At 39.5% G+C, this 27,140-nt stretch overlaps 1 protein-coding gene across 5 annotated transcripts in view; it reads right to left on the reverse strand.

The window, feature by feature from the left end:
- The window catches only part of LOC119723870 (histone-lysine N-methyltransferase SETDB1-like), an 86,834-nt gene that overhangs the window by 49,014 nt on the left and 10,680 nt on the right, over window positions 1–27,140 (reverse strand). For 4 of the 5 annotated variants that reach the window (XM_038194781.1, XM_038194773.1, XM_038194767.1 and 1 more), the window contains exons 6-16: window positions 24,851–25,064; window positions 22,039–22,147; window positions 19,691–19,805; window positions 18,622–18,783; window positions 16,999–17,131; window positions 15,752–15,872; window positions 13,972–14,089; window positions 10,835–10,981; window positions 8,198–8,332; window positions 2,682–2,980; window positions 268–488 (exon numbers count right to left, since the gene is read on the reverse strand). In XM_038194781.1, the coding sequence (XP_038050709.1) occupies window positions 268–488; window positions 2,682–2,980; window positions 8,198–8,332; window positions 10,835–10,981; window positions 13,972–14,089; window positions 15,752–15,872; window positions 16,999–17,131; window positions 18,622–18,783; window positions 19,691–19,805; window positions 22,039–22,147; window positions 24,851–25,064 (1,774 nt within the window). Of the gene's footprint in view, window positions 1–267; window positions 489–2,681; window positions 2,981–8,197; window positions 8,333–10,834; window positions 10,982–13,971; window positions 14,090–15,751; window positions 15,873–16,998; window positions 17,132–18,621; window positions 18,784–19,690; window positions 19,806–21,393; window positions 21,502–22,038; window positions 22,148–24,850; window positions 25,065–27,140 lie in introns of those variants that run through there. The other variant, XM_038194790.1, reaches the window with a different exon arrangement.

Raw genomic sequence — 27,140 nt, forward strand, 5'->3', positions numbered from 1 at the left:
ATGTCAGTTTGGGTAATATTTTACAAACGTGTAAAAAATGGCAAAAAAAGAATATTTGGATGTAACATTTACACAGTGTCAATGCTACGTCCGAATTAATACAAAAATGTATACAACAAATCATTAGCAGCATCCATGAAACTACCTTATCGCTATGAACAAATGCCATATTTCAATAAAGCTTTTAAGTAATGATACTATTTGTATAAGAGAAGGCTATTATGTTTCTTGTGTAAGTTTACCACTATTACAAAGAAATGAGAATACCTTGGTTTCTGGAAGAAATCCGGACAATCGGGATTGAGTTTGGATATGTACAAACTGATGGCATGATGTGGGCAGTAGAAACGATTGCCAGTGGCATAGATCTTCTGTTCTTGTCCACCACTCAAGCCCAGCACAGGAGAATTGATCTCATAGTACGGGAGACCCGACTTGGCAACTTTGCATAACACATCCTTCTTCTGAAGCTGATCGAGATCCAGCGACTACCAAAACAAACAATGAAATAAACAATACAGGGTGGTTCGAAAAAAAGGACACCCACTTTTGACAGCAATTTTTACCTACTTAAAGAACTTATTTTAAATATTTTTTCACATAGTAGTAAAGTATAGGCCTTTAACTATGCATGGTGAAAAAAAGCTTAGTAAAGTCGCAAAACTAGTGATATTATGCTAATTTGAATACAAGTCACCAAAATCAGTCTGGGGTACTCCATGTAAATTTGACATTTTCGTAGTTCATAAAATTTAAAAAACCTTCCCACCAAAATATATTTTGCCATGGTAACTTTTTTTGAAGCTGTCCAATTATTCATGTCAGTGTTAAGATCATCTACTCAATGAGCTGTCGGCTTAAGTTCATTGTTGCATAACAGAACAATCAAATGCCATGCCCTTTCAAAAGCTCCGAAAGCTGAGCTCAGTCAAGCGAAGGGAATGCACCGGTATACCTCCATGGACAAATAGGTTTCGCACATGAAATGTTCAAATTAGCATAGCTCAACGACAAAATGTGCAAATGCAACAATTTTTTCGTCACATTTGCTTAAAGGCCAGTACTTTAATAGCTACTAATCGACAGTTAAAAATAAATTTTTTAAATTGGTGAAAATTGCTGTCAAATGTGGGCGTCCTTTTTTTTAACCATCCTGTAGTTAATGTTAAGATTTTTAATGCTGGCAATATATCAGCCACGATCGGAAAAATACGTTCTTACACACTTATGCATCACAGGTGCTTGGATTGTCATAGAGATAAAGATTTGGAATGAGGCAACACAACCTGGATACCACACAAACCTTGAAACCTTGTGGGGTGCTGTGGTCCAATGGTTACGGTGTTCGACTCGTGTGCCGTGGTACACGGGTTCGAATCCTGACCGTGGGAACATGGTGCTTGTGTTCTTGAGCAAGGCACTTTACCACTATTGCTTCGTTCTTCGGATGTGACGTAAAGCCGTAGGTCCCGTGTGTTGTGTAATGCACGTTAAAGAACCCAGTAACACTTGTCGCTAAGAGAAGGGGTTCGCCCCGGTGTTTCTGGCAGTGGCCGCAGCATCTTGCCACACCTCCTGTTTAAATTCCCTAGATGGAATATTTCAGAGGACCACCAACCAAGTACCAAGTACCAGGTACCAAGTAAAGACGGTAAATATTGAATAAAACACAGCTTTTTATTGATGGAATAATTGTTCCCAAACCGTATTCGGTTGGAGAGTTATGATTTGGGGTGAGAAAAAATACACTTAAAAAATAATAATGGATCAGCTGTGTTAATATGTAACTTACTCACGGTTTGCATTAAGGTTTTAATGTAAATGTAATCAATTATGGCAATATCCAACAATGAATTTCATTGGTATCATGAGAAAGTATCAGAACTGCAATCAGTAAGAACTTAGAGGATGGCTCGTCACTTTATATGTACAGGTAATATAATTAAGTGGTCGGGCACAACCCGACCACTGATTGGAGTTGTTACGATTAATCTTCTTTCTTTCTTTCTTTCTTTCTATTTTTTTCCGGACAATAAGTTTCCGCGGGTTTTCTCCTAAACAGAATATGGTATGAACTTGTAACTTTCAACATATATCAACCCTCGTCCCTAGCGGTGCATATTACTCTGACGTCATGATGATGTCATTGGGTGTCAAATTACAAGCGATTTTAGAGGAAAAAGTGGCCAAATACTTTCAGATATAACTTTTAAACAAAACGATCAATTATGATCCAACATTGCAATCAGATAGACTATTAGTTAATAAACATTTTTTGTCGTGTACGTGAACTCGCTTGACCTTTACTTCCTGGTCTACCGGAAGGTCAAAGTTAGGTGAATTCCAAATGAAGACTTTAGCCTGAAATCAAAACAAAGCAAAATTTCTTCCGAACGGTTTACGCTATGATCATCAAACCTAGTGTGAACTTGTAACATGTTACTAAGATGTTATAATCTTTGTAACGTCATCATGACGTCATCAGGTATCAAATTACGAGCGATTTAAGTCACACTGAGCCACGTATGCAGTTGTATCTTAGGCTTTGTCTGAATCAGGTACTGTATGGCTATTGGTTTTGTCTCAGCCTTGAGTGTACTGCAGCTTATAATCCTAGCTACAGACACTAAAACTTGTTCAGGATACAATGGACACAATCTTACCTAACAACATGAGTTTACCTTGATCTTGCCTTTAATTCTGCCAACAAAAGGCTGCATGAAGAGCCAGACGAGCCTCATTAAACCCAATGGATTACTCAGACACACTAGACCGGACTTGAGTAGCTTGAGTAGATCTCGTCTACTCATCCCTGGTTGGCCTATCATCATCTTTTTGATGACTGGTTTGTCTTTGTCTTGTGATCTGACGGAGTCTGTGAGTGCCTTGTTTGCTTTGTTAAATACTGCATCTCTGTAGATATCAACTTTGCGACTGATAGGCGGCTCTGTCAGGAAGGTACTCAAAGAACAGCGTAGACCTACCAACAACAGAATATAAAATACAAAACATGATGGGAATGCCATGACACAGTTCATTGTTAAAGCTATAGTCCATCATTTGCAGCCATCCGAAAAAGTAACTGGCGTATTATTGTTGAAAAACATACCTGGTTGAAAGATAGTAAGTGGCCTAAACTCCCTGTGAAATTAATCTTTCTGGCAAGCTATCATTTAGAAGTAATCGACGAAAGAAGGCCTTTTCAACGGTGCGTCTTAACGTAGGAAAATTTAAATTAGAAGTTCGTTTTGTTATTCGGCACAGCACGCACAAGCATTGGCACGACGCACAGGCGCGCGCGGTAGCTATAAGTATGCGCGACATCGCGTATACCTGCAATTCAAAACAATTCAAAACGGGATTCAGTAACTTTTGATTTGAAATTGAAATCCTAGAATGCTGTTGTTCTTGGAATATACAGCTGAAGCTGAGCTGAAACTTCATCAGGTTAGTTGTTCAGTATCCTTCATTAGATTTTGAACACTTTTGTTGCTTCAAACGAACAAAATGCACAAATTACAAATGATGGACTATATCTTTAAAACAAAGTAACATTTTATAAACTTTTATGACTTTTAATTTGAGTATTGCAAACATACAATGATGGCAAGCAAGAGGGGGATGAACCCATTACAAGGGACTGCCCAACTCTTTACAGTTTCTTTTGTTTCTGGGTATTCAAACTATATATAGAAAGCTTGCATTCCGTCGCTGGGAGTAATTGCAGAATACCCCGCCACCCGAAAATTACCCCCTAAAAATAAATGGCTACGCAGTCGGAAAATGATGCAGAAATGTCCAAAGTACATGTAGATGTCGGGAAGTGGATACGCGGATACAATATACGGGGTGGTTTCGAGCGCTGGAGGGTCTAAAGAGGGCGTTATTTCCCTGTAATAAGAAATGCGGCCAGCAGGGACAACGTGAATTGAATGGGGAGCAGGGCTTAAAGAAATCTAAGTCCAAAGTAGGTGCCACGAAGTGGATACGCGGATACGGGGATACGGGGTGGCACACGCGTGTGGTTTTGGTTGGGCATCCTAGCGTGACTCCGTATCTGCGTATCCGGATACGAGGTGGGATAGGTGAGTGGCGGGGTATTCTGCAATTGTGCCCATCGCTGTCACAATATACAAAAATTGAATGCTTCGAGTGGTGTGGTAAAACTAGCCTCCCGAGGTGATCCATTGAGCATTCACCACGGGAAAATAGAATGTCCATGGATCACCGAGGGAGGCTAGTTTTACTTCACGAGATAAAGCATTCAATATTTGTTTTATAACACTTAATCACCCACAGATTCTACTTTGTTTTAATCTTTTAAATTATTTAAATCTGAACACAGTTAAAATAAACTTCAATTTCAACACAAAATTGGTGAGAAAAGTATTTCTCTCTTACACACCACCCCTTCACAAAATGTTTTAACCTAACTCTGTGGTGCACTCTTGGAAACAATACACGCTACGCGCAACGCTCACACCAGTATGCGTTTGTACACAAATACTGCGCCATGGGTTTAGTGCTTTGATTGCTAATGGTATAGTACTTTGGTTGCTAGGGTATAGTACTTTTGGCCGTGCGCGGCAAGATAGCAAAATGTGACCGGCTCCACAAAAAAGGGTATTAAAGGGGCACTAGGTCCTGAAATCCCTGAAAATGTCATGTTTTGGATTGTTTACTTAGCCTATTTCAAACATCTGGTTGAAAGGAAACCAACCTAATGTCTTACCGTTCCTGAGAAAAGACGAAAAAAACCGCTTGTTTACAATGGTTCAAAGCAGCAATCGTGCAAAGTTCATGTTCCATCCATAAGGGTTGGTGATTCAACCATCATGCCATCAAATAAAGTCAGAAATCTTGGTATTATCTTTGATTCATCTCTATCCATGGAACCTCACCTTACATCAATCTCTAGATCAGTCTGCATGTCGATCCGTAACATCGGACACATACGAAAATATCTTGACAAACACACAACTGAAATACTTGTTCACGCTTTCATCACATCCAAAATTGACATGGTCAATTCACTTTTGTATGGCATTAACCTAAATCAACTAAACCGTTTACAAAACATCAGTGCCAGACTAATCTCTCTCACTAGTAAACATTCTCACATCACTCCTGTACTAGCAGATCTCCACTGGCTTCCAGTATCATACAGAATTAAATACAAACTTGGCCTATTCGTGTTCAAAATCCTCCACAACAATGCATCGGAGTATCTCATCGACCTCATCCACCCGTACTCAACAGCACGCACCGGACTCCGCTCCAGTGAGCTCATGATGCTTCACGAGCCCAGGACCTCCACTCTTTTGGGGTGACAGATCCTTTGCTGCAGCGTCAACCCGAGTGTGGAACCAACTCCCTCTGGCTATCAAATCATCTCCATCCATCACAACATTTAAGACAAACATAAAATCTCACCTGTACAAACAAGCTTACTCTCACAATACACAATGCTAACTTGACTTTCTCCTCGAGCGCCATGAGCGCCTATTTTTGGCGGATACCGGCGCTTTACAAATGTTCTTTTATTATTATTATTATGACGAAGTACGAATACGTTTTTCGTGTCGTTCTCATGTACGCTATACACGTTGTGTGTCTCAGGAACAGCGCGCGGTGACCAATCACCAATGCACAAAATTGAGGTTTCTTCCACGTCCGCAAAAGGGGAACACTTTACGCGTACGATTGAAATCACAACTAGCATCCAAACAGCTCGAATTTATGGGGTCGCAAAAGTGGACCCCGAAATTTGTTCTCGCACGCATAATACAGGAATAACACAAAAACGCCCAGTTTTGAAAGGATAGTTGTGTGGATGTTTATATCCTACTTTTAAAAGTTATTTCCGATTATCATCATCTCGTTCAAAGCGCGTTTTGTAGCCCAATTGGGCTGTTCCAGGACTTAGTGTCCCTTTAAGTCGCGCTGTGCATTATTGTGTAATGGCCTGCTCAACGTTGAGAGGGTGAAAATTTCGTCAAGATGTGATTTTCATTTTTTGTCATGAATGACATCTTTAATACCTAAAGTTTTAGGGTTCATTCACAGAAATGTTGATTTTGATGAATGAAGTGGGAAAAAACAACCATTTTGTGTGCATCGTTTTGTTGTTGTCAGCCAGCTATATCAAAGCCTGTTTTCTCAGTTGTGTTATTGGAACCCAAGAAAGTACTTAATATGCAAATACATCATATCACCAGAACAGGAGGGGCTAGGGAGCTCTATTATATACCAAATGAAATCTTACATTGTGAAATGAAAGCTTACATTGTGGGCTTTCCAACCATGCATATAACTCAATTTAACTTTTTTGCGACATAATACCCTTTTTTGTGGGGCCGGTCACATATAACAAATGCCATGTGTGACTCGCTCTCGGCCAATCAAGACACAGAATCTGTGGGTGAGGTGTTATAACAACCATTATAACACCTCGCCCACAGATTCTGTGTCTTGATTGGCCAAGAGCGAGTCACATGTTACTTTCTAATTTTGTTATCTTTCTGTGCACAGCCAAAAGTACTATACCCATAGCAACCAAAGTACTATACCATTAGCAACCAAAGTACTATTTCCACGGCGCGGTATTTGTGTGCAAATGGATGCTGATGTTCACGTTGCGCGTATTGTTCCAAAGAGAGCGCGCCGCAGAGTTGGGTTCAAACATTTTGTGAAGGGGTAGTTAAGAAGAGAGAAATACTTTTTCCACCAATTTTGTGTTGAAATTGAAGTTTATTTCATCTGTGTTCAGATTTAAATAATTTAAAATATTAAAACCAAGCAGAATCTGTGGGTGAAGTGTTATAAAGCAAATATTGAATGCTTTATCTCGTGGTGAAGTAAAACTAGCCTCCCTCGGTGATCCATGGACCATTCTATTTTCCCTCGGCTTCGCCTCAGGAAAATAGAATGTCCATGGATCACCTCGGGAGGCTAGTTTTACTACACCACTCAAAGCATTCAATATTTGTATACTAGTTTCCTATTTCAAAAGTCTTTTTATCAGATTGAATTTAATATGTTTGTGTTTACTTTTCTGGAAGATAAGTGCTTTGTGTGATATACTGATCACATTTTTGAAAAGGAATGTAAGAAAGATGACTTAACTGATCTCACGTCACATTGATAATGTATAATGTAGTACATTTTTACCACATTTTACAGATGCATCAAATATAAATCTATCTTCTTGTTTACTGGCATATCCACTGTTTTGATAGCTTCTGTGCTGATACAGTCACCAAAGAATCAAACGCAAATGTGGACTTGAGAACAAACTGCCAATGCCTGGATCCACATTATCCCAAGGAATACCGTCTTACCTGAGAATGTAATTGTATAGGCCCCTATGGGTCTGTCCGCCCTAATGGTTACAACTTATAAGTTTATGGGTGAGACATGGGAGGTGGATTTCAAAGCAGGTTTTTTGCTAATTTTTGTTTATTAAACATTCCTGTATTATCCATGATTGCACTGATAAATAATTAGGCTGATTCACTGGATATGTAGGAAATTACTGGGCCATCTTTAAGATGAAATGAAGGATAATGTTCATAACATGGACAGACACTCTTGATTCATACTATATGTTCTTGTTATAATAAATCCAGCCAATGTTCCATTTATATTTATATTCAATGAAGAATTGGTATCATTCAACATTAAATCAACCTGTTAAGTATCTATGAAATTATGATGCGACTTGATACATGTTCATAACATGGACAGAAATTTGTGACACGATTTCTGTCCCTGTTATGAAGTCTTGAAGATGTGCCCACCCTGTAGTTAAAAATACCTAGAGGATTAAACTGAGATTGGCCAGTGGCAATCTCTCAATGGATAGCTTTACATTAGGAACAAATTTGGGATAATTCATGTATTTTATTTACTGCTTCCCACCATTTCAAAATGACATGTCTGTCCATGTTACGAACGTTAAATCTTGAAGATAATCCTCTGTAATTTTTCAAAACCTGAGAAATTGATCAAACTTGTTGATGGGCAATGTTCTTACCAGGATATTGGATGAAGAAAGACGGAAATATTACTTCATGTATCGACTCCTGTCCATGGTTCCCTCTAAATGTCACACTTTTGTAACTGTTAGTGTGGACAGACCCATATGTGCATTGTACTAATACAAAAAGTAGCCTGAGTACGATTGCTGCAGACTGACCTTGGAGTGTGTGAGATGTGAATACATCTGGTTCCTCTGTAGGTCCTTCTCGGTAGATTCTCTCTAGTAGTGCTGCGAGACCCTCATTGGGTAGATCCTCAAATGTGGGAGACACCCTATGACTCTCACACCACTCTACAACATACACAAACAACAAATTGCATAATGTCAAAAATGTCAAATGTCAAAAAATAGTCAATGTCAATGTCAAAAAATGTCAATGTCAAAAAATAGTGTTATTCACCGAGGCACTTTGTACTGGAATAGTTTAGATGATTCTCTTACTTCGTTACCTTCACTATCTGTCTTTGTCAAAAATGTAAAAACTCATTTTCTCGAATCATATTCATAAATTGAAATTCCATTATTGTGTCTATTAATATTTAGGCCTTGTCTCACGCTTGTCCTGTCTGTCTCACGTATTGTTTTGTTTGTCCCTTGGTCGTATGTTTGTCCATAGGTGAGGGCACAAAAGCGTTCTGCATAACCTTATACCTAAATGTTGTCATTTAATTTCACACTTTATAATTAATCACTGTGTACATAACTATCAAATATTATACTAGTGACTTTTTCTAATGTATACATGTCTGTACATAATTGTAATGAATGACATCATTGAAATAAATGTTACTACTACTAAGTAGACCCATATGTAAAATGCAGATTTGTTTTATTTGCATAGAGTTACCACAGGAGGAGGGCACTGTTGTTCACAAATACAGGCAGCAAAGCTATTTATAAGTATTAGTCTTCACAATATTGACAATTTATTATCCCACCTTGTATAAACATTTGTATTGAATATGTTTTTTTTTTTACTGGAAGAAGAACAAACAGATGAGTGCCAAAAAGCAGTGTTTTATCATTATTTATAAATAAAATAATAAAACAGTACAGCAAGAGCCCGTGTTTGACTTGTGTTTAATTACTTGGTTAATGTTACAATATAATTGTGACTTTGGGCGTGATCCCTTACTGCATGGCATTTACGAGTTTATGGCTTCTGACTGAATAAAGATATGGACCAACTGGGGAACCACCAACATAGGGCTGGGTAGCTCAGTTGGTGGAGCACTGGTACAGCAATCTGGAGGTCGCAGGTTCAAACCTCGCTCCAGTCAATTTCTTCTCCAAACTGGTCTTAAAGCCCAAGTCCATCATTTGCAGCTATCCAAAAAGTAACTGGCGTAATTATTGTTGAAAAACATACTTGGTTGAAAGATAGTAAGGGGACTAAACTCCCTGTGAAATTATTCTTTATGGCAAGCTGTCATTTTGAAGAAATCAACGAAAGAAGGCCTTTCCAACGGTGCTTCTTAAGACGCACTGTAGGAAATTCAAACTAGTAGTTCGTTTTGTTATTCGGCGAAGCGCCGCAAACATTGGCATTACGCACACGCGCGCGCGGTTGCTATAATTTGTCGGATCAGTGTGCGACATCGCGTAGCTGCAATCGGCTCAGTGAGAACATGTCTCGGACGCTGAATTCAGGCCCAATTCAAAACATGATTCAGCAACTTTTGATTTGAAATCGAGATCCTAGAATGTTGTTTTTCTCAAAAAATGCAGCTGAAGCTAAGCTGAAACTTCATCAGATTGGTTGTTCAGCATCCTTCTCAGATATTGAGCACTTTTGTTGCTTCAAACGAACAAAATGCACAAATTACAAATGATGGACTTTACCTTTAAACATAGTGTATAATACCAAGCACATATTTATTCCCATTCATTAATACCTTTTTGGTCAAACAGTCCAAACAAGTCAAAACTTTTGTTCAGCAAGTGTACTTCAAGTTTTTTTTAGCTATGTTATGGTATGTGCCTCTTGTGAGCAGTCATAAACAACTCCTTATATGGAAAATGGCGTGCGTGTTGCGCGCACTGCCTTATGTGACTCGTAACGCAGCTTAGCCGGTGTAATCAAAATTCAGGACCATAAAATATGGACTCATTGGTAGAATTGCGCATGTCTAACCAAGGATTGTGAGCGTTCAACCAATAAAAGTGTTAAAAGGGACCAGATTTCATAGGAGTCCAAATTTCATGTGACACTGGAAAAAGTGTTTAAGACCAGCTAGCTGGTGTTTTATCAACCGTTTAAGACCGGACACGTGACGGGCTCTTGACCAATAGCAATGGGTAAACTGTCTTAAGTATTTATGAACTGAATATAAAGACGTTTGTGTGGTTCACCTATTAGCTTGTAATAGGTCATTAGATTTGAGTACTTAGACAACACCTCATAACATTGCAGTCCATTTGTCGTATTTCTATTGTTGTTGTAGCTGAAGCAGGGTACTGCAAAGTGACATTTGTTGGAACTGTTTTTTTTTTCATATTTCACAAGTTCCTCATTTAAACATAGTCAAATGAAGTGGAAAGGGCCCCTTTAACCAGACTTGAACTACTGACCCCGAATGACAAAGATCTACTTGGATGTTATATAAAACAAATAAGGAATTTTTGCATTCGTGCAATAGTAAGAATATATTCATTCGTTGAAAGATGGAATGTTCCATTCAACTCGGCATCATCCAATTTTCAACTCATGAAAATATTCTCACCATTGCACTCATAAACATTCATTATTTGTATACTAACGTCGAGGGGTTAAAGGACAGATAGACTACTTACTCCTTAGTGTGATGACAGCCCACTGCACTACAGGCATCTTCTCTACAATCTTGGAAGAAACCACTCCTTTAGATTGGGAAAATTGACTGGTTGTCTCTGGTCTTATCAGAGGTTTCTTGCCTTCGGCCAAAGCCAGGATGTCATTCTCTGTACATACAGATTCACAAAGAACTAACAAGTTACTTTCTTTCCTTAGAAAGGATCTTTCCACTGAAGTCAAATCGAACAGAACAACAGATGGTATAGTACTTGTTAAAGAGGAAATTAAGTTAAGGAGAATACACTCGCAAGTGTGGATTCGTAATTTAAGAATTCACGAGGCGCAAAGCGCCGAGTGAATTCGTAAATTAAGAATCAACACTTGCGAGTGTATTCTTCGACTTAAACCATTGCGTCAAAAGAAGTATTGGCATTAACAATAACAGTGAGTGGAGATGAAAAAACTTCGGAAAAATGTTGCAACCTGACGCCACTTCCGCGATGGTGTACAATTTTCTAAGTATTCCCTAACAAAATTGGAAATGTTTCTCAGTCCCAGATTCATGTCTTATCGTCATTTTTGCAATGAATGACCTTCATTGAGATGATTATGAAGAAAAAAGTGGCGTCAGATCAAGGGCGGATCCAAGGGGGGGAGGCCAAAAAGGGGCCATGGCCCCCCCCCCCCCAAAACGAAACCACTTTTTTTTATTTTTTTATGTGACATCGCAATAAAGGCAGGCAATACACCACCATATTTTCCTCAAAAAAAACATTGGTTAAAGTGGTCAGAAATTGCCTCAGATCGCACCACAGAGCATCTAGAATCCAAAAAATGTTCAGGGCCCTTAAGCGGGCCCCGAACCCCACGCCGTAATTTTTTGGACCCACTTTTTTGGGGGACCAAAATTTTTTTTGGCCCCCCAAAAAATTTTGGTCTGGATCCGCCCTTGCGTCAGATTGCAACATTTTTCCTGGCTCCTTCCGTCGACATATGGATAGTTCATACGATGATTTCTTTCTGACTCGAAGTAGATTTTGCAGTGACGGCGGAGAATCTGACAGTGAAGATGCATTACATGTAGTTCTTTTGGAAAAAAAGTTTTCACGCATTCGGTCCTGTTAATGCTCATTATGGAGAACAATTGTCCAACATGTTCAAAGTGTGGAGATTCTTCGTTCCGAATCCACACTTTGTGACCAGCGTAACAAATTCGTAGTTCCGAATCCACACTTTTAACAATAGTGTGACGTCATAGCAATGGTTTAAACAATTATAACAACACAATGACAATTATTATACACTCAAAATGCAACATACAAAAGACAATTGTTAAATGCGTGGAAAAACACGATCAGATGCCCATTTTGACTTATCATTCTACTTTTGGAAATCCAATATGCTCATTAGAATGACAGCATTACTTCTTTCACATCGATAGGGATTGAGAATGTGTGACTGTCACCCCTTAAATATTGTTTTCTTTAAATCAAAAGAAAAGTTTTGATAAATTTATGATGTAAGCTTTGTAATTTTAGTTAACCAAATAAAAAAATGTGGTGCTAAAATGCACATTTCCAAACAATCCCTAACATAACAACTGACTTTGGTTTTGGTTTGGAAATTCGGCAAATTTTGATATAGTTTCATAGTGATTTTATATTTAATCATAAATGCACCTTTGAAAATTTAATTCAGTCAGTCCATGGAAATGGCTTCCTACTTCAATTTTCCAATTTCCAAATAATTAAAATTCTGCAAGTGAGACTTGCGCAATCCGCCTGGCATGCTGGCAGTTTTTATAATTCAGTGTCCCTAACCAAAATGGAAGATTTCTATTGTTTTAGCAACCTTTGACCTGTCCGCCCCAAAACTACTAAGCTTGTTAAGACTATCAAGCACAAACAAAATTTCACGTTCATGAGTAAAGTATTTCTCAAGTTATCATGCTGACAAGAGCTAAACTAACCAAAACATAACACACATATACACACAGTCGTGTTTTACTATACTATCGAGGACAATGCTTTGTCTTTTCCTTTGTCCCTGTAATATAACACTCTCCCATAGACTAAGCACACAAACGCATGACCGAGGACTGATTTCAACAAAAGATGAACTCTCGAGGACAACAAAGAATCTGTTGTTCTTCCTTTGTCTGTCTGTCCTCGGGGTGTATATAGTTCACGTACACATGCACAGACACATTTGTTTACGGTGTAAATCGAGGATTGTCTTTTGTTCCTCTTCCCTTTTCCTTTATTTGTACTTGTAACTTTTTCGCAACAGCTCTCATTGGTTTTGTTCACGTTTTCTATTTGGGGTCGTCCTCGATTTGATTCCTGTCGATTCACCAATGACGTTGCACGTGTGTGTCCTCGATTTACACCATAAACAAAAGCAGCTGTGTAAACACCGGCAACCATTCGGTTTCAGTTTCTGTCCTCGATTCATCGATGATGTTGCACGCATGTGTCCTGGAGTTACACCGTAAACACGCACGCACAGACACACAGAAGGAATACGCTATCGCAATATCCCCCTTCGGCTTACAGCCAGGGGGATAAAAAGCAAACCCGACTTTTAATATTATATAACCAACATACAGATCCTTGTCATTTGATTGGTGGAACTCACATCACGTGGCATTCGTTATTGCTCCCATTCATGCCGCGGCTCAAAAAGTACTATCCGCCCATGAGGAATGGGAAATACTAGTCAACAGTTAGGATCATGACGCGGTATTTGTGTGCAAATGCATGCTGATGTGCGCGTTCAGCGTTGCACGTAGCGCGTATTGTTCCAAAGAGCCAGCGCCAGCGCTACAGCGTTGGGTTCAAACATTTTCGTGAAGGGGTGGTTTGGAAGAGAGAAATACATTTTCCTCCAGTTTTGTATTGAAAAAAAGTTCAAATATATCAAATAACAAGGATCTATATGTCAGTTATATAAAACAAATATTGAGTGGCTTTTAATTGTGAAATGGGAGGAATATTATCGCTCGGTAAAATCTGGACTTTTCCAGTTCACTCGGCTTCGCCTCGTGAAATGGAAAAGTCCAGATTTTATCTTGCGATAATATTCCTCCCATTCCACGCTGAGCCACTCAATATTTGTATACTACGTGTCGGAGATGGATGTCTATGAGTGGACTGACCTGACACTAGAAAGTCTGGATTGACTCGTTGATATTCCACACAGGGACCACCTCGCTTCTTAGAAACACTACTTCCTGCAATCAATCGGCCAGATTCCCTCAGATACTTGGCTGTCTCCTAGTCAATGCAATGTACAGGACACAGGCATGTCATACAGGGAAGTACCGGTACAGTGACTGCCTATGGGCTCCGTGCACAAGTACCCCATCAACGGCCAGAAAAGGAGAGTTGGGGGGTGACCTAGACTGGGTCCCGATCCATCAACTGCGTATTTCGAATGTATCCACAGTTATTGGAGGCGGGGATTAGTCTTGGGGACCATCGCAAGTTGAATTCAAACTTATTCGCGCGCCGTCGACGCGCTCACGCGAAGACTCGGTGGCTATATCTTTTGCACATTCAGGAAGTCGTGCGTACTTCGCACGCGAACCAGTTCAGTACAGTACGCGCACGCTGTGTGTCCCGTCCACAGAGCTCTCAAAAGAAGTAAAAACGCGCCCTCTTTTGTTGGCGCACGGAGCCCATATGCATTGGGCAAATTTATGGGATTGTCTGAAATATGCATAGATTTGCTCTATGTGACCACAATCTGTGATATTGAGGCTAAAAGACATTTCACCTAGTGGTTGAAGAAGAGCTACTTTGCTGTCAATTCAATATATCACTCACTTTGACACCTTAAAGATATAGTCCATCATTTGTAATTTGTGCATTTTGTTCGTTTGAAGCAACAAAAAGGTTCAAAATCTAATGAAGGATACTGAACAACTACCCTGATGAAGTTTCAGCTCAGCTTCAGCTGTATATTCCGAGAAAAACAGCATTCTAGGATCTCAATTTCAAATCAAAAGTTGCTGAAACATGTTTTGAATTGTTTTGAATTGCAGCTATACGCGACGTCGCGCACTGATCCGACGAATTATAGCAAATGCGCTTGTGCGTTGTGCCAATGCTTGTGCGCGCTTCGCCAAATAACAAAACGAACTACTAATTTAAATTTTCCTGGAAAGGCCTTCTTTCGTTGATTACTTCAAAATGACAGCTTGCCAGAAAGAATAATTTCACAGGGAGTTTAGTTCCCTTACTATCTTTCAGCCAAGTTTGTTTTTCAACAATAATACGCCAGTTACTTTTCGGATGGCTGCAAATGATGGACTATAGCTTTAATATATGCAGGCATCATGTGGTTACAGCTGACTGTTCAAATTCATTTCCACTGTGCAAGATTTGTATTCAAGCTTATATACTAACCTGTAGCTGTGGGACTTGTGTATCATTATGGTGGATAAGCCATTTGCGAGTAACCTATACCCTTTGGGATTTACATTTGAAAAATGTCTGGTACATGTACAATGACTTGCTCAGAATGCTTGGCACATTTTAACTTTGAATTCTCCAGACCAAAGACACTGTTGCTAATCACAAGATTCGGGGCAAGCTCTTGCATAGTTACGTAAGAGACGTTCAGCATCAATACATCGTTCACAATGGGTGAGAATGGCACAAAGACACCCGACCATGCCGGAGCTGGGGGTTGCTAGCATAAGGCTTGCCCCGAATCACGTGATATTCAGTCTCTTTGGTCGGGAGAATGCTAGGTTAAAACGTGCAAAGCATTGTATTAAGTCAGCGTTCCAGATTTTATTCAAATTGAACTCGCAAATGGCTTATTGGATACCATGTACCAAACACACCTTAGCAGTTAGACCTACAGCAAGAGGTATATCATGACTAGTTGAGTGAATGAAGGACACACACGTACAAGATGCAGTGACCTACCAATTCCCTATGCAGTGGCTCTAGTCTTGGTGATCCTTTGTAGATCCATTCATTGCGTCCATCGTTAGGGAAGTTCACATTCACCAAAGAGCCATCCACCTCTATCACCTTAGCACGCCACCTATTGGTATACAGTCAGTATAAATCACATCATAACAACTGTCACAGAAACACTCAAAGATAACATGCAGTTGGATAAATTCATTGGAAGACTCAGCAAAATATATGGGTCATTCCACCGGGTTGGGAAGCAGTGCATGTTACAATGTACATCCATATATTTGGTTATATTATTAAAAGTATCAATGCATTCTAAACAATTGCTCAACATAATATTTGTCTTAGGGTGTTTCATTTTTTGAGAAAGTACTTTGACAAAAATTTGAGCAAAAATGTATTAATTCGGACGTAACCAATTTTTACACGTATGTAAAATATTACCCAAACTAACATTGCATATTTACAACTTGACACCTAAGCACCAAGAAAAGCTTTTGTTTTGGTATAGTCAGGGTTCAAATATAGCAGAAACAATACCTCAAGTGTGGATGTAACGGTGTAAAAATCACTCAATGGAAGTGTGACATTTGGGTTTTACACCATGTAAATGTTACGTCCACACAACCAAGCTATCATTTCTGCTCCATTTGATACCTGACTACCATAACAAAAGCTTTTCTTATTGTGTTGCATGTATAGTAAGAAGTACGCAAAGTGAAAATCGGGTTCAGGATTAAGACTCAATGCAAACGGTTAAATTGTGGTTGAAACGCGGTGGATTACTTTTTAACCGTCCGACTGCATTTTCAACCGTGCACAGTTTCACAGTGTCACAGCTTATGTGTTAAGTCCGGTATAGGGGCCAGCTGTACTTGTCAATGGCAACTCCATCAATAAGGCCAACACAAAAAATACTGTGCGTCAACCTTTTTTTTCTCTTCAAATTAACACGGAAAATACAACAGTGCCCTCTATTGCTGCACCTCCTCAAATTTGTGTACCAAGGAATGGGGAAATTGCACCAAGGCAAATGATAAAGGGCACCAAGACAAATTATGGAGGACACAATGTATAATGAGGACACAAAAAAGCAAAATAGTACCCACCTTGTCTGTACAATTCAATCTTGAAAAAAAAAAAAAGCCATAAAAACAACAACAAAAAACGCGTCGCTGCATTAATTCCGGAACTTCGGTCTGACCAGAGACCGACTATTGTTTTTTTTTTTGGCCTAATAAGCTACTTACCACACTCCTTTCCATTCTGTTTTGACACACTGACCACGATGTAAACGGACCATGGGCCTCTCAGGATACTTCTCTAAATATTCTTGAATAAACTCCTTCGTGTCCTCTGGTACATCTTCCCACACATTATCACCTACAAAACAAGAATCATATATGGTGAAATGACAAGCTATTTCACAAAGTAAGTAGTGTTGACTAGTCTCAATTCAAGACCATAATCAGTCGTTGCCAAGTTTTGATAAATCTGATCAAGTTATACATTTAACTTTGGCTACTTGGTTCCTCGGTTGGTTCTTCTCCTAAGGACTCCGCAGGGGAGTTTGAACAGGACGCCAGAAATTCTGGATGTTAACCATGATCACATTAATAAAAGGACAAATTTATTTCAAAAAAAAATTGCCAAATGAGAATGCTTCATTCACTCTCAATGTGTGAATTAGCCAAGAAGAAATACGGACAGTATAAGATTGATGCAAAGCGTTTGGGAGTGAGAATGTGCTTTTCAGGTAACATGCACAACTTTCATTGAGTGCTTGCCATGCATGCCATGTGCGAAATATCACTACATACACTAAAGAATCCCACACATTCCTCCAAAGTTATTTCCCTCGTGTTTATTTTTTTTTAAAGTTGGTAGTCAACAATTACATTTTGTTAAAGCTATAGTCCATCATTTGCAGCCACCCGAAAAAGTAACTGGCGTATTATTGTTGAAAAACATACTTGGTTGAAAGATAGTAAGTGGACTTAACTCCCTGTGAAATTAATCTTTCTGGCAAGCTATCATGTTATATTAATCAACGAAAGAAGGCCTTTCCAACGGTGCGTCTTAAGACGCATCATAGGAAAATTTTAACTAGTAGTTTGTTTTGTTATTCGGCGCATCATGTATACATGAAACTGCAATTCAAAACAATTCAAAACATGATTCAGCAACTTTTGCTTTGAAATTGAGATCCTAGAATGCTGTTTTTTTTCGGAATAAACAGCTGAAGCTGAGCTGAAACTTCATCAGGTTAGTTGTTCAGTATCCTTCATTAGATTTTGAACACCTTTGTTGCTTCAAACGAACAAAATGCACAAATTACAAATGATGGACTATATCTTTAATTAAACACTTTTTTAAACACAGGTCTTAATATTTCAATTCATATACAAATAATGCACCACTGGTGGGAATTTACTCAGTGTAAAATTAAAAAAAATACTAGAATTTGTCTATCACTTAGATTTTGACAGATGAATTTGTCCGTTATGTCCATAAGCAAAAACCCTAGGACACTATATTAGTTATCCCGCGATCGTGAGTGGAACACGGAAAAAAGTAGTGCGTCTGCAGACACAGACGCACTACATTTTCCGTTTTCCACGAGCGCGAGCTTGATAACGAATTTATCTTCAAGCAAACTTGACGCGCAGTACAATTGGAACGAGCATGCACATTCAGCAGTTTAGCGTATGCAGCCGGAATGTCGCTCGCATCTTGGAATAGCGCAATACGCGGAGTGCGGTATGGACCAAGGCCGTGCTACATGGTTATATGTAGCACGGCTTGTTGCCATGGATCGACCAATCAGGATCGAGGATTCAAGTTTACTTAAACATAACACTTATTGTACTTACTGGCTTCATGAACTAAATGTATCTTCTTGAGACCATGGTATTGTGTGTAGCCATCATCAAAGAAGATGAGATATCTGGCCTTATTGCTATGGAGTGGTACTTCAGCTACAATGCCAGCATACAGAGTGCATTGCGATGTTTTCTCTCCACTCTCACATTCAGCTGCAAACACAGAATTTAGAAAAGTCCAATTGTTCAGAAATCACAACCTTGTACGTGTCAATCTACCAATGTATGCTTACCATGATGCTGCTAATTTTGTACAAGTATCTTAACAAATCGATAGTGGTTCCGGGATGATATATACACTGAGATACATCACATCTGAGTTTGACACTAGTGCAGGAAAGGCCAAGTTCAGGCAAGAACCATCAGTCGACTAGTGGTTGATTTGTGACATACCTTACGCCTGCGCACTGGTAGCAACATGCGAACGTCTCTAGTCAAACGCTGGTCAAAATGTCATCGCAAAACTTCTGGATCCTGGCTCTCTGCTAGCGTTATGAATGCGCGCGGCTATTGGTTACCAGCGAAGCAACCAACCCCAGTAGGCTGGTTCCAAATAGTCGACTAGCGTAGTCAACCACCGTCGACTAGACAGAGTTCGGGCAAGCGTTAGTTAACCATTGGTCAACTATAGTTCTTGCGCGAACTTGGCCAAAGCAGCAGGTCATGGACTAGGTGTTCTGCAGGAGACAAGCGGTCATGCCTTTCTCATGGACTTTATGAAACAAATTACAATGGTAAAGGGTAAAGGGAATTGGCATTTTACCAATAAAAAAGAGTACATAAACGAAATGTTTGCGTGCATGGAAACAGTATTAAAAATGTACCAGTTTAAAGCATGCGTGTGTGTGCCCAAAAAACATGGGAAATGTTAACATTTTACTCTCCCCTTCTTTTCAAATCACGCCCCTGCCCTTCACCTTAAACAAATGCTGGAGAGAAGACTGTCATGTATACTGCATGGCAAGTGATCGACCTCAACACAGATACTAAAGACTTTGAGCTGTAGTCAAGAAAGTCATGAACACAAATGCAGTGCATTGCAAGCATTGTCTGGACTCACCTACTACACGGCTACCCACATGGACTCTGGATGGCTTAGGGAAGGATTTCACAGCAATATGCTTCCCTGATACCAAGGAGTTACCCTTGCTATCAAACTTCAATTTGAATTTTTGCTGAAATAAAAGCAAAGACCGTAACACTAAGCTGGTGAAATGATGAAACGACTGACAAAGAACATTGTACTCATCTATAGATGAAAACATGAAAAGGTAATTTCCAAGTAAATAGAGTAACAATGTTGCAATTATAAGAATATTTTTTCATATTAATCCTCGGAGTCGAGTGACCAAAAAAATCACACCGTGAAACCACATGGAGAATTTTAGGTCAATAATCCCCTCATGTTTCTAGGTCAATAATCCCTTCATGCACAAGATATAGGCAGGTCACATGGCCTTTGTGTGGGCCAGGATTGTTTACTACCTGTCTGAGCTCTGGGCGGCACGAGGGGTTGACACAGAGAGATCGGCGGCACAAAGGGGTTGGCCACTAAGATCTCCAAATACTGCACAAAGGCATTAGGCGCCTCTTGGGGCTGCTGTCTTTCAACACTCCTCACTCTGCAGTGGTTAGGGTCTGGCCAATGGGAGTCTAAAGGTTTGTGGTGTATAACAGGGGTGAGGATTACATGGAATCTTGGCCTTATTGGCCCATTGAAAAAAAATTAAGACCATATTTGGAAAATGTGGAGAATTTTATCACCATGTGGCCACACCGAGGGTAAAAAATCTGAATGTTTGTCTGAGCACATTATATGGGAAGCTGCCCTCAGGTCGACCTAGCAACGACACAGATCAGTGGGCAACTGACTTTTCAGGATCAAGCTGCACCTGAACTAAGACCCTCGGAAACAAATTACTCGCCGATTTTTTGTGACCCGAGAGTGATTGCGATGACATTAAGAGGATCGGAATCAGTTGGCGTTAATAAAAAAAAATCAACAGTCGGAAGAGCCGAAACAATTCAACTTTTACGACGTGTTCCCTGATGGGTGGGAACCAATCGCAGTCGACCTGTGTTAATGTTCGATGTCGTGCGCACATATCAAGACTATCCTTTTTCATTGTGTACCCAATCAACACACACCACCGGTGCTCGTGGGTTACTGGTATTGCTCACGATGCATTGCATGTATTGGGGAAAATGACTTGAGCGAAATGGAGACTTATAAAACCGACTTACAGCGCGATCCAAAAAACGTACATGTAGTATGCTTTTCAATGTACATTATACATGTACTTCCGAACCCGAACGGAACTGATGTTTGGAAAAAAACAGGACATAGCCCCCAACATTTCAATGTGATCTAATTAAAACAAATTTGGTATCAAATCAAAGCTAAAAGTCTGAATTTTCATAATCTGCATGGATTTAGCAAATTCTGTATCATTTAATTATTATTAAAAAAAAAATTGGCATATTTAATTAGCATGCTTTTAAGTTTAAGGAAAAGAAAAACACACACACCTTATAAAAAGATGAAACTTACATGGGATGTAGAAGTAAACATTACATAAACAATTCTTGCATTTATTTTCGTGTAGAATACTTATGCTTCAGTGTCCTCAAGCATTTTCACTCTATAACTCAAAACAGTTTGGAATGTTGGATCTGGATATTACATTGTCTAATGCATGCATTCACCACAGTACACTCCGTACACATTTGTGGTATTCCTGATGATCTATTTCATGTATTTACCTGTGAAGTATTGTCCTTGATGATACTGATGATGGTTGCGTCAATATTACATTGTCTAATGCGTGCATTCACCACAGTACACTCTGTACACATTTGTGGTATTCCTGATGATCTATTTCATGTATTTACCTGTGAAGTATTGTCCTTGATGATACTGATGATGGTTGCATCAATATTACATTGTCTAATGCATGCATTCACCACAGTACACTCTGTACACATTTGTGGTATTCCTGATGATCTATTTCATGTATTTACCTGTGAAGTATTGTCCTTGATGATACTGATGATGGTTGCGTCAATATTACATCGTCTAATGCATGCATTCACCACAGTACACTCTGTACACATTTGTGGTATTCCTGATGATCTATTTCATGTATTTACCTGTGAAGTATTGTCCTTGATGATACTGATGATGGTTGCGTCAATATTACATTGTCTAATGCATGCATTCACCACAATACTCTTTGTGCACATTTGTGGTGATCCTGATGATCTATTTGATGTATTTACCTGTGAAGTATTGTCCTTGATGATACCGATGATGGTTGCGTCAATATTACATTGTCTAATGCGTGCATTCACCACAGTACACTTTGTGCACACTTGTGGTATTCCTGATGATCTATTTGATGTATTTACCTGTGAAGTATTGTCCTTGATGATACTGATGATGGTTGCATCATGCCATGTGTCACCTTTCTTCATGTTCTTAGCAAGAACTCTGGAGCCTTGGGTCAGCTGAATCGAACTAAGACAAAAAGAAAAAAAAGAGTAGCATCAAAATGACTGAACTATTCAATCATTTATTCCAAAATACAAACCCCCCCCAAAAAAAACTATTTGTTGAACAGAGTACGTCACACATAAACAAATATTACCGAAGGTTCTATGAAGGGTATAAGTACACAATCCAGATAAAAGTGTAAACGAAATTTCAGCTTCCTCCATCGGGTAAAAATATTTGCAAAAGTTGTTATAATTTGTTTCGCTACAGCAGCAGAAGTTCATACCCTGGACGTCAGTGGTCATAATGCAGTGTAGAGGTCGTCCAGCACAGCCTGGGCCCAGCAGGGTGGTACATGTATATAACAACGCATATTAAAGAGTACCACACTTAAAGGGAATATACATCATTTGCTTTTGCTGTAATTTTCAGAAATGGATGGAATTGGGGGGTTGGAAATATATAGCAAATATAGTTACACAGACTTTTTTGAGGTTTTGGGTTCGAAAATGCTATAAAAACCAAGAAAAACAATCGTTTTCCTGTAGTTTGGTTCCCTGACTCCATATAAGAAGAAACAGAGCAGTTTACATGCATTGGGGAATTGTAAGGTCAGGGAACCAGTCTAGCTGGCTTGTACCCGTTCATAGGTGTGTAATCGATTGCAAACAAGTGCGATGGTCAATTGGGGCCAGTATTTGAAAAAAAAACAGTTTTTTCCAACGCTGGTCGGCCGATCAGCGTTGGAAATTGATACAAAAATACCACTTTTTTTGAAAATGACAGTATACCTGATTTTACAGGATGCTTTACACTGTCATTCACTAACAGTCCAGCAAGGAATTTCAAAATGATTTGGTAGTTTTATTTTATGATGTTTGCAAATGTTGTATTTTCCCTTTAAGCTAACATATGGCCACTGAACATGAACACAAAAAAGTCTGGAAATACCGCTGAAGAATAGTCACAAAATTGGAGCTTTTTAACTGTTTGTTTCATTATAAAAGTATTTATTTGACCTCGCCTTCAGCTCTGTCCATGAACAGCGGCCATCCCCAACCCGGTCATTATCACGCAGTGACGACTGGCTCCTCACACTGCTATCGCTTAAGTCCCAGTCACACATTCACGGTTTAGAGCTACGATCATCCACGGTTTGAAATTCGTGGACATACGTAGCTCATTCCTGGTAGAAATCTCTACGAATTCGCTACGAATGTCCTACAGATATGCCCGGATGTGATAGGGTTCTGCTAAGGCTGTTCTACAAATAGGAGAACTGTACGAGAACCTTGGTCATCCTTGGCCCAATTGCAGACAACCGTGGCATCATTATTCTTAGTAATACCGTCGATATTCTTCAACAATCCGTCTATATTCATGACAAACAGTGGTGTATTCGTAGAGAAACCGTGGGACAGTTGTGGCTATCCGTCCTGAAACCCTTAGAAAGGCAATTTCTTGGTTGGTTCTTCTCCTAAATACTCCACGTGGGAGTTTATACAGGAGGCCAGAAACACCGGGGCAAACCCCTTCTCTTAGCGATAAGTGTTTACTGGGTTCTTTTACGTGCATTTATGCAACACACGGGACCTACGGCTTAACGTCCCATCCGAAGGACGAAGCAATAATGGTTAAGTGCCTTGCTTAAGAGCACAAGCGTTCGCCGGCGGGCTTGGACCCACGTCACTGTTGCCTCTGAAACACCAGAACGTGAGTCCGGTGTTCTTAACCGCTAGGCCATCACACTCCAATTTCTCCACGAATCTCGATGGTTCATCGTGATGGATTGATTCTTGATAAACCGTAGATATTCATAGTTCCAACTGTGAATGTGTGACTGGGGCTTAAATATTGACTACTTTGACCAATGGTGTACCGGTGATCCATGGAGTGTTCCATTTCCCTCGGCAAACAAAACGCTCCATGAATCACCTCGGGAGACTAGTTTTTTATACTACGCCACTCAAAGCAGTCAATATTTGTACTTAAACCATTGCTATGACGTCACACTATTGTTAAAAGTGTGGATTTGGAACTACGAATCTGTTACGCTGGTCATAAAGTGTGGATTCGGAACGAAGAATCTTTAGTAAAGTGTGGATTCGGAATTACGAATCCACACTTTGAACACGTCAGACAATTGTTCTCTATAATGAGCATTAATAGGACCGTATGCGTGAAAATATCCTTCCGAAATTACGAATGCATCTTCACTGTCAGATTCTCTGCCGTCACTGCAAAACCTACTTCGAGTCAGAAAGAAATCATCGTCTGAACTATCAATTTGTCGATGGAAGGAGCCGCGACGAATGTTGCAACCTGACGCCACTTTTTTATCCATATATCATCTCAATGAAGGGCATTCATTGCAAAAATGATGATAAGACATGAATCTGGGACTGAGAAGTATTTCCAATTTTGTTAGGAAATACTTTTACAAAAATCTTGACTCTCCATATACTTTGTACACAATCGCGGAAGTGGATCAGGTTGCAACATTTATCCCAAGTCTTTTCATCTCCACTCACTGTTAATGCCAATACTTCATTTGACGCAATGGTTTAAGTCGAAGAATACACTCGCAAGTGTGGATTCTTAATTTACGAATTCACTCGGCGCTTTGCGCCTCGTGAATTCTTAAATTACGAATCCACACTTTCTCGTGTATTCTCCTTAACATATTACATGGGCCCCTTAAATTTTGAAGAGAATCTGATCGTTTACCTATCCTGAATATGCGTCGTCTTTATCTTAGTCTGGATACACTCTATAACATCCTGGTCATCTTCCATAGGACTACTGTCGTCTCCATCACATAGATCAATCACTTCACCAACATTATAAGGCTTGGGCTGACTTGCCGTAACAGATTTCAAACTCTCTGATGTCTTACTGCCCGGCTCAGGTTTGACATGCATCGTCTTTGGCTTTGACATCACTGAAAAACATCAAACCAATCAATATAAAAATCAACAATGATACACTACAATATACAAGAAAAACTGAAACAAAATTCATAAATACACAGACAGTTTACCCATTCTGATTGGTCGACAGCCCGTCACATGGGAGGTTTTAAACCACCGGTAAAACTTGAGTGCGTTCTGTGCCACATCCTGGAGAACTCAGATGTTTAACACTATGAGCAATGCATATATATACCACTGACATGGCCAGAGGGTTTTTCACAAAACATGAAGTAAACTTGTTGAACAAAATATAGTTTCAAATTTGTGATTTTTTTTACTTGCTTTGATTTTTGACCGAAAGGTATTTACGAATGGGAACAAATATGTGTTTGGCCGGTGTCTAGGCCTTAGCCGGTTTAAAAGATATAGTCCATCATTTGTAATTTGTGCATTTTGTTCGTTTGAAGCAACAAAAGTGTTCAAAATCTAATGAAGGATACTGAACAACTAATCTGATGAAGTTTTAGCTCAGCTTCAGCTGTATATATTCCCGAGCATTCTAGGATCTCAATTTCAAATCAAAAGTTGCTGAATCATGTTTTGAATTGCAGCTATACGCGATGTCGCGCACTGATCCGACGAATTATAGCAACTGCGCGCGCTTGTGCGTCGTGCCAATGCTTGCGCGCGCTGCGCCGAATAACAAAACGAACAACTAATTTGGAAAGGCCTTCTTTCGTTGATTACTTCAAAATGATAGCTTGCCAGAAAGATTAATTTCACAGGGAGTTAATTCCACTTACTATCTTTCAACCAAGTATGTTTTTCAACAATAATACGCCAGTTACTTTTTTCGGATGGCTGCAAATGATGGACTATAGCTTTAAACGTACTTGTTTACAACCGGACAAGCACATATATATTTCCTATACTTATTATTAGTTAAACTACAATGCGCATTGTACCCGTGCTCAAAATACGGTCTTCTAATCCACAAAATGAACATCATAAATTAAAGCTATAGTCCATCATTTGCAGCCATCCGAAAAAGTAACTGCCGTATTATTGTTGAAAAACATACTTGGTTGAAAGATAGTAAGTGGACTAAACTCCCTGTGAAATTAATCTTTCTGGCAAGCTATCATTTTGAAGTAATCAACGAAAGAAGGCCTTTCCAAAATTTAAATTAGTAGTTCGTTTTGTTATTCGGCGCAGCGCGCGCAAGCATTGGCACGACGCACAGGCGCGCGCGGTTGCTTTAAGTCGTCGGATCAGTGCGCGATATCGCGTATAACTGCAATTCAAAACAATTCAAAACATGATTCAGCAACTTTTGATTTGAAATTGAGATCCTAGAATGCTGTTTTTCTCGGATTATACAGCTGAAGCTGAGCTGAAACTTCATCGGATTAGTTGTTCAGCATCCTTCATTAGATTTTGAACACTTTTGTTGCTTCAAACAAACAAAATGCACAAATTACAAATGATGGACTATAGCTTTAAAAGGTCACGACAATCACAGAGTGTAAACACAGAATATTGACAGATGATATGAGCTCTCTGTGGTAGACAAACTAGTTCCCAGAGAATATACATCTAACAAGTGTAGGTGACTGTCTGGCTACAAATCGTTAACCCCTTGACGCCGGCTGACGGTGGTGACCGCAGCTCAATGAAGGGTGATGAGCCGGGGAACGCTGTGGCCGCATTCCTGCTGCATGGCCGCATTCATTCATGGACCACAGCCAAACGCCTGCACGTACACATTCCACTCAAAGTGCAGCTGTACGTGGCCGACCAATACCGGCGTTAAGGGGTTCATTAATAATGCACTTACCAAAACTGAACATTCCTGAAATAGAGGTACAAGACTCTGTTACATTTCCTGTACAGAAACTGAAACGTTAGTGAAATGAGCACACCGCAAATACCAAATGTTTGGCTTAGCATGACCAGTTATAAACTTAATTATCTTATTATAAGATTGAATTTTGCGTGGGGGTGATATAAATCAAATTAGGTTTTGCCCTGCACCGACGTTTAAACACTGTATACTCAGTGTGTTACCTCCCGAGTGAAAGTTGGAAAAAATCACTCAGGTGGGA

Source organism: Patiria miniata, unplaced genomic scaffold (assembly GCF_015706575.1).
Source record: "Patiria miniata isolate m_02_andy unplaced genomic scaffold, ASM1570657v1 HiC_scaffold_1, whole genome shotgun sequence".
NCBI lineage: Eukaryota > Metazoa > Echinodermata > Asteroidea > Valvatida > Asterinidae > Patiria > Patiria miniata.